This window comes from Sinocyclocheilus grahami, unplaced genomic scaffold, assembly GCF_001515645.1.
Source record: "Sinocyclocheilus grahami isolate Dianchi unplaced genomic scaffold, SAMN03320097.WGS_v1.1 scaffold311.1, whole genome shotgun sequence".
Lineage (NCBI taxonomy): Eukaryota > Metazoa > Chordata > Actinopteri > Cypriniformes > Cyprinidae > Sinocyclocheilus > Sinocyclocheilus grahami.
Window position 1 is genome coordinate 1,535,837 of NW_015505490.1, and position 8,454 is coordinate 1,544,290.

Genomic DNA, 8,454 nt, shown 5'->3' on the forward strand with positions numbered 1-8,454 from the left:
TCCAAAGCTAATGCTGCTTATTCATGCAGCCACCGGTTTGCATGATAACTTCCTTTATTTTCCTTATCATATTTACAGCATATTTTATATCGTTTTTAATACGTAGGCCATACATATTGCCTATATTTAAACTCGTTTAACAAACATTCAAGTGAAGATTATATGGTAATTCAGAGATTTTACTTACAAAGCACTGAATTTGACAGTATTTCACGGTAAAATTACATTTTGCCAAATCGTTTAAAGTCTTTTTTTACACATTTGAGCCAATTGAAATGATTAAGAACGAGCTACATTTTAATTGCATATGTGATTCAAGTAGATTTGTAACTAGTCATCATGTGTTTGTTGATGTGATGGCGCTCGGTTGGGTGCAGTTCAGAGCAGTGGCCGGCAGGTGGCAGGCAGGTGGCCTGAGGTCGAGCTCCACACGGCGCAGTCGCGCTAATGGTGTGTGAACTGACGGATCAGGTAAGCGCTGTTAAGTCAGCCTGTCTGCGACGCCACAACAGGTGAATGAATGTCCGCGACCGAGGCTCTACTTGGCTGTTACATCCATTAATCGCGACGACATCAAGGGAATAAAGATGTGATGCGAGTTACTTTAGTCGGAATTGTCTGGCTGTAAGTTGGGACGCGTCGCGGCCACTTCTCCGAGTTACTGCAGGTAAATAAACATCAGCTGTTGACACTCACTGGCCAACCGTCTCTATATGACCTAGGAGAATAAACAGCTTTACAATGCGGTTTAAAGGACTATTAACTTACACTCTCGTTTGGTTGACAGTGTTTGTTTATCCTGAATTAGCCTTCGTTACAACTGCTAATCCGGTGAAAGTCATGTTTGTTAAGTGGACTGCAATTATCATCTCTAGAAATCACTTTTTAAGGGGTTTACCCGTCTTATAGAGTGTTATTGTTTATTATAAAGAGATATTCATTCATTTAAGGTTGGACATCTTAATTGTCCAAATTAATATTTTATTCAAACCTGTACTAAACTCTTTTATTTCCGTGATACCTAATACTATATATAGCTCTGTAATTGTATAAATTTGTCTCTTATATTTATCTGCAAATATATGAATTCTTTGTTTACACAACACGTGTCTGGATTGAGCCACTTTAGTAATCAACTGACAGGTCAAAGAGATGACATTATTGTCATTCTTTACTCACCCTCATGTCAACCCAAACCTCCAGATTTGTATGACTTTATTGTAAACTTTATGAAGTTTGTGGATTTTAGGTGATATTTTAGCCATTCTTTTCAATATACTGACAGTAAACAATGATTGACAGCTGTCAAGCTTCAGAATGACAAAATGTGACTCCTGCTGTTCTGTATTCCAAGTCTTCTGAAGCCATGCAATAGCTTTTGTAACAAACAGAATTAAGTGTATGTTGTTGTTCGCTGAAATTTTGAATTAGACGACTCGGAATATAGGAATATAAAGTGTTGAACTGGAGTCTCTAAGCCAGGGTATTCAGTGTAATTTTAAACAGATCAGAACTGAAAAGCTTTTCCAACAGCAACAGCCAAAATGGAGAAATATCATTTGAAACAAGTAAAAAAAACATGCACGTTAACAGTTAGTCCACTCCACCCTTTAAGCATGCCAAACTGGTATCTAATGCATTTATCATTGTTTTGTTATTTTCTCAATGAATTCAGCTTAAATGCATCTATCCTGTGTTGATGACCTCATCAGTCTGGCGTAAACAATAGCTCAGTCCTGTACCTCCCCAGAGAGATATCTGTTTCTACCTGTAAACTGATTCTTACCTAGCAACCCTTCTGCTTCTTTTCATCTGTTGGGGTGGCAGAGAAGCTTCACTTCACCTTTCTCTCTTAAGGCTAAAAGGGGTCTCTGCTCTTATTCCCTTAAAACTACACTGTAAAAAAAAAAAAATCCATAAAATAGGTGACAAATGTACTATTAATACGAAGGAATTGTCTGTATTGATTTTTTTTTTACAGGTGTTTTCCCTGTATTTAGAATGTTGCACTTCGCTGCACTGTGTTTTAAGGTTTTCGTAAAATTAATGGATAATAACAGTCAAATGAGATCTTGCTTTTAGTGTGAATTGAGGTCAGTTTCTGGTATTCTATACTGTGTGTGATATAATTTTACCTGTGACCCTTTTCTGTTTGTTTTTGTAGTTGTTTGTGTTTGTCTATATACATTTTCCAATATAATAATGTCTGTGTAAGTTTATGTCGCCAAAGTGTAGCAGAAGGTGCTCTGCAAATATCATTTGAATGCTGAGGCTTTTTATGCTGCACATAGTATTTATAATATAGTAAAAACTATCAAATATAGATGGGCAAGTATGGAAACATGCTGTAGAAGTTTTTGTTTAACCTTTTGTGACATAGAAGCACCCATTTACACAGATTGTTTGAAAAAAAAATCTGTTTGTCTGAAAATCAAACATAGTGACAAGCACACAAACCACTTTAGATTCAGTAAAGTAAGCAGTTTATACAGTAGCTGAACTAGTAACTTAATTCTCTTATGCTCAACAAGGTTGCATTTATTTGATCAGAAATATTGTGAAGAATATTGTGAAGTATTATGACAATTTAAAATAACCGTTTTCGAATTTTCAGCAGCCATTACTCCAGTCTTCAGTGTCACATGATCCTTCAGAAATCATTCTAATATGCTGATTTACTGCTCAAGAAACGTTTATTATCAATATTGAAAACAGATGTGCTGCTTAATATTTTTTGTGGAAACCGTGATGAATTGTTTCATGATACTTTGAATCAAAAGTTTAAAAGAACAGCATTTATTTGAAATTTTTTAACATTTTAAATGCCTTTATTTTTGCTCAATTTATTGTGTGCATGATCCAAAAATCCTCATATAACAAAGTTGGAACTATATGTAAATTTCCCACTTTGAATAATAATTTGCATCGTCAACACAATACTCAGTATAGTAACCCAGAAATCATGTTACTTTCTGATAAGACCTACAGTTACGCAGCAGAAATAGTGTTAATGTGAAAGTTATAATGTACTGCTGCATGCTGTGTGAAAAAGGCCTTGGGGTCATGCTCAGTTTGCACATTGAATGCATGATAATTAATACTAAATGCATATTTTCCTCTTTAGGGACTGAGTGTCAGACATGTTGTCAGGGGAGGAAATCTTATGCAGCACCCAGCAGGTGATCGCAGGGCTGGAGGCTCTACGTGGAGAGAACCGCACGCTGCTGGACAGCATGCAGGAAACGCTCCAGAGCCAGACATCCAGCGAGAGCGGCAGCCTGGAGCAGGAGAAGACCAACATTATTTTAGAGTCTCTGGAGAGGATTGAACTGGGCCTAGGAGAGGCGCAAGTGAGCGGCACAGTCATCTTCATTCACTTTCAGTCCCATTAAGAGCATGTCCACTCACCCTAGCCGTCTATTTCCCGCTCATTCAGGTGATGATGGCACTGTCAGCACACCTGGGCTCCTTGGAGGCAGAGAAGCAGAAGTTGCGTGCTCAGGTGCGGAGGTTGTGCCAGGAGAACCAGTGGCTGAGGGACGAGCTGGCCCGAGCCCAGCAGCAGCTACAGGAGCGGGAACAGGAAGTGGTTACTTTAGAGGAGCAGAACAGACACCTGCAGTTCATGAGCAGCATCCGCAAGTACGACCACGAAGAACCGCCTATGGTAAAGGTTCATCTTGAAAACATTCTTCTGGATAATACATTTAGGTTCTTAAGCTAAACATTTGTTGTAGACTAGCTTTGTAGATATGGGGTTTTGTTTGTTTGTTTTTAATAAGAAAATGGCAAACAATTAAATGCACACAATTAAATAATACTTGACAAAATTACATCTTGATTGAAAATGATTCACAATAACAATATTCTGCTCACAAGTGACATTAACCTTGATTTTTCTTTATTTTCTGATCTCGTCATATTTCATCTCAGGCATATGTTTCGCTGCGTTTATTTCTGATAAATAAGTACACACATTTTTTTAATGAACTTTATAGGGGTAGAATTGTGTTGTGGAAATGACGGCGCAGCAGTGGGACAAATGCAATTTGTGTAAAATCTATATCAATTATATTTATTTGTGTAGTTATGTTTATTTTATTTTCTGTTTGGATTATCATAGCTTTAGACGTAATGTAATTAATATTTTCATGATGGATTTTCATATTTTATCTAATGTCTGTGCCTGGCACAAGGGTAAAACAATGCCATACAAAATGGCATTTAATAAGGAGGAAAAATAAATGCGTGGCATGACATAAAGTCAGTCTGACCTTCATATAACAAGAAAAGGTAGAGATCTGAAAAATCAACACTTGGGACATAAAAGTACCAAAAGTAATTGACCCCCATATAAATAAAGATATTTCCGTATTTCTATTGTAATTATGACAAAGCTGCTTGTTTTTAAACTTTTTTTTATTCACAAAATCTAGGAGTATTGATGTATTAAATTAAACATGATTCATATTGTGATTTCAAAAACTGTGTTCTTCAATAAAAACAAATAAGAAAAAAAGAAAAATTTACATTTTGATTTTCTTCTGTTTCTTAGCATTTTAATTTAGTTCAGAATGATGCGATTTTAATATATTAATAATAATTTACTAATTTAAGTAAGTCATCCTGTCCTCTTGGAAGTGTGCTGTGGGCCCTGAACCGATGATTGGGAGCCGCTGGTCTAAAGGCTATTCAGAATATTAAATCATACACTCATGACATGTTCATGCTGTTTGTTTCTTACAGGAGGATAAAGATTCTAATTCAGGGAAGGAGTCCCTTGATGATCTCTTTCCTAGTGAAGAAGAGGAGCAATCACACAGTACGGCAATCCTCACAGATCACAGCTGTTCCTTTACACATTTGTTTACCATGTCAGCCGTTAGAGCAAGCAAGGTTTAGTTGACGCAAGGTTTAGGGCAGTGTTAGGTTTCAACCACAGTTAGGATTTACTATAACCACAACTAGAATTTGAACTTCTTAAAGATTATTTCGATATGTTTTTATTGAGAGAAAAGTAGAGGTCAGGAAATTGAGAAATGTCACAAGATTGGTTTGAACTCATGATCAGCACAGCTCAATCTTTAACCATGTGTGCATGTGTCTCATCGCAACTCTTGTATTTGCAGTGTCTCAGCCGCACAGTAGTGCCGCCGCTGCTGCCCAGCAGGGAGGATATGAGATCCCTGCCCGACTCCGAACTCTCCACAACCTGGTGATCCAGTACGCCTCTCAGGGCCGCTATGAGGTGGCCGTGCCACTCTGCAAGCAAGCTCTGGAGGACCTGGAGAAATCCTCGGGCCACAGCCACCCGGATGTTGCTACCATGCTCAATATTCTGGCTTTAGTGTACAGGTCACTTCTGTAGAACATCACACATTCATTTAGCCTTAGATGTAAATATAATTATTAATCTGTATTCTAATCTTATTAAATAACATGAATATTATGCTCTACAGGGATCAGAACAAATACAAGGAAGCTGCCAATCTTCTTAATGATGCATTGGCCATCCGTGAGAAGACACTAGGCATGGACCATCCAGCAGTATGTACTGTTTAAAGATGTAATATGTTACTGTTATAGTTTGTTTTTATTAATCTATTTTTTCTTTGGAAAGTCAATAATGTCACATATGCAATCTATATACATTAGGTCCCTTTCCTTGAGTTTATGTTTGTGTTTGTAGGTGGCAGCTACTCTGAATAATCTGGCTGTGTTGTATGGAAAAAGGGGGAAGTATAAAGAGGCAGAGCCGCTGTGTAAAAGAGCTCTGGAGATCAGAGAAAAGGTACTGCCACAAAAAGAGTGAATTGTAGTCCCGCATGTCCTTTCTATAACAGCTGTAAAATCAGATTACCTGTACACTAGCGTTTAAAAGTTTGGGGTCAGTAAGATTTCTTTTTGAAAGAAAATAATTTATTTAGCAAGGATGCATTAAAGTGATCAAAAGTGACATAAGGCTGTCAAAGAATCCTGAAAAAAAATATCCTGGTTTGCACAAAAATACTAAGTAGCACAACTGTTTTCAACATTGATAATAATAAGAAATGTTTCTTGAGTAGCAAATCATCATCTTGTAATAATGACTTTATCCTTATCCAGTAAATCAAGAACAACTGGAAAAGTCATGAAGCCTTTAAATATTGTTGTGGCCTTGGAGTCAAAAAGGTTGAGAACCACTGGCCTAGTCTAAATATCTAGCCTATCTTTGTCTATTGACAGGTGCTTGGGACAGATCACCCTGATGTAGCCAAACAGCTGAATAACTTAGCCCTCCTATGCCAGAACCAGGGCAAATACCAGGAGGTGGAGCAGTACTATGAACGTGCGTTGCACATTTACCAGAGCCAGCTGGGTCCAGACGATGCCAACGTGGCCAAGACCAAGAATAACCTGGTCAGGATAGGAAATTAGTTTCTTGTCAAGTGCTAGTGTTTTAATAATGATAGTAGTAGTATATTATGCATGCTATATAATATACCATTCATGTGCTCTTCAGGCCTCCTGTTACCTCAAGCAGGGCAAGTATAGACAAGCTGAGGCTCTTTATAAAGAGATTCTGACTCGTGCTCATGAGAAGGAGTTTGGCTCAGTGGAGGGTGAAGTGAATTTTCTATATACAGTAATTTGACCTACTAACATACCTGTCCAACAGTAAATTAATATTTTCACATCTATAAAGGGGATGGACAGCCAGTTTGGATACATACAGAGGAGGGAAGCTCAAGACAGGTCTGTTTCTGATCCAAATATATATGTTTTATGAGCTGGAGGAGGTTTTTAATGTACTACTTCTTCTGTGTGTGCGCACTGTAGGATGGTCTGGGAAGTCTGAAGCGCAGTGGGTCGTTTACCAAGCTCCGGGAATCCATAAGACGAAGCAGCGAAAAACTTGTTCGGAAACTGAAAGGAGTTGGAACAGAGGAAACAGCTCCTCGAGCTGCTGGGTAATGATATTGTGCTTATTGTTCAGCTCTCGTCACTTTTTATGTAGAAGAGAGCTGTATATTTAACTACTCGTTTATTTTTAAACAGGATGAAGAGAGCCAATTCTCTAAATGTGCTTAATGTGGGTCTAAAAGAGAGTCAAGAGGCTGCTATGGTAAGTGCTGGGTTTTTGCTTTCAAATTTGCTCATGTATCTAATATTCACCAAGGCTGCATTTGATCATTTATTTTGATACAGTAAAAATAGTCAAATTTGATATTGTGCAATAATTTAAAATGTTTTCTATTTGAATATATTTTAAAATGTAATCTCTGATGGCAAAGCTGAATTTTCAGCAGCATTACTCCAGTCTTCAGTCACATGATCCTTCAGAAATCAATCTAATATGATGATTTTGTGCTCACAACACATTTCTAATTATTATCAATGTTGAAAACCGTTGTGCTGCTTAATATTTTTGTGGAAACTTTTATAATGTTACAAAAGATTTGTCTTTCAAATAAAGGCTGTTCTTTTGAACTTTCTATTAATCAATTTAATGTATCCTTGCTGAATAAAAATATTTTCTTTAAAATAAAATCTTAGTGAACCTACACTTTTGAAGGGTGGTGAATAATATTACAGTAAGCAGGAATTAGTTAGAGATTGATTAACAAATAATAAAAGTCTATTTTGTATTTTCAGAAGCCCAAGAGGCTGACAGACGCACGAGGTCTGAGTTCCAGCACACAGAGTTTAGCCCGCCGCGCGTCTCTAAGCGGTGAGACGGCTAACTTTCAGACAAGCCATATGACATCAGGACTCTGGGGCAATGCTGAGATGTCAACCTCACATCTGACTGGTCTGTAATGACTGCAAAGATCATATTTGACAATAATATGAGGACTAGTATGTGACGATGAATGCAGGCCTCCCTGAGACTCACACTTCAAAGCAGTCTGTTAAAGTGCTCCTGGAAAAGGAAAGCACACTTTGGCTTTACAAAAATATTTTTTACATGGTGTAAAAATCAGTTCAATCTACTCATATTTTAAAAGCCAGTAGCAATATAAAATATCAGAAATGTATCATTTATTACATTTTAAAGATAGGGCCATATTTGATAATCAGGCTATCCAATATTACAGCCTTCAGCAGGGTGCAGATTTTTCACTCAGCAGATTTTTGCAGGCAAAATCCAGTCATTACAATAGGAATCCATGCATTCAGGAGTTTCGTGTGAGGACAAGAAAAAGCTCCCCACACTCAGGTTTCACTTGTGTTCAGGTTGGTCGCCACGTTGACCAACAGGAAGCTTGTGTTGTGAAAGTCTCTATTTTGTGATCATAATTCATCGCTACATTATTGACCTGCTAAATTTCTCCAAAATTATGCTAATGTTACTGCACCGCAACAGTTTACTTAGAATATTGTAGCAATATGTGACAGATTCCATGTCCTCACACCACCATGCAAAAGAATTATAATATTGAATTGAACAATTTGCACTTAAATCTTCATTGC

The 8,454-nt window shown here is 37.4% G+C and overlaps 1 protein-coding gene across 1 annotated transcript; it reads left to right on the plus strand.

The window, feature by feature from the left end:
* Positions 1-383: 383 nt before the first annotated feature.
* On the plus strand, positions 384-7,800 carry LOC107601696 (kinesin light chain 1-like). The gene is made up of 14 exons (XM_016293953.1): positions 384-537; positions 660-667; positions 3,125-3,350; positions 3,437-3,667; positions 4,747-4,822; positions 5,130-5,355; positions 5,460-5,547; positions 5,690-5,791; positions 6,226-6,399; positions 6,503-6,602; positions 6,686-6,735; positions 6,820-6,950; positions 7,039-7,105; positions 7,636-7,800. Exons 3-14 carry the CDS (start codon positions 3,141-3,143, stop codon positions 7,798-7,800), a joined length of 1,620 nt encoding a protein of 539 aa, XP_016149439.1. The 5' UTR covers positions 384-537; positions 660-667; positions 3,125-3,140.
* The last annotated feature ends 654 nt before the right edge of the window (positions 7,801-8,454 follow it).

What these genes read in the sequence shown, in the direction of transcription:
- LOC107601696 (XM_016293953.1), top strand. Translation starts at nt 3,141, where the DNA reads ATGTTGTCAGGGGAGGAAATCTTATGCAGCACCCAGCAGGTGATCGCA. An exon ending in ACCACGAAGAACCGCCTATG is followed by an intron (nt 3,668 to 4,746) that starts GTAAAGGTTCAT and finishes TGTTTCTTACAG; the next exon opens with GAGGATAAAGATTCTAATTC. An exon ending in CCAAGACCAAGAATAACCTG is followed by an intron (nt 6,400 to 6,502) that starts GTCAGGATAGGA and finishes TGTGCTCTTCAG; the next exon opens with GCCTCCTGTTACCTCAAGCA.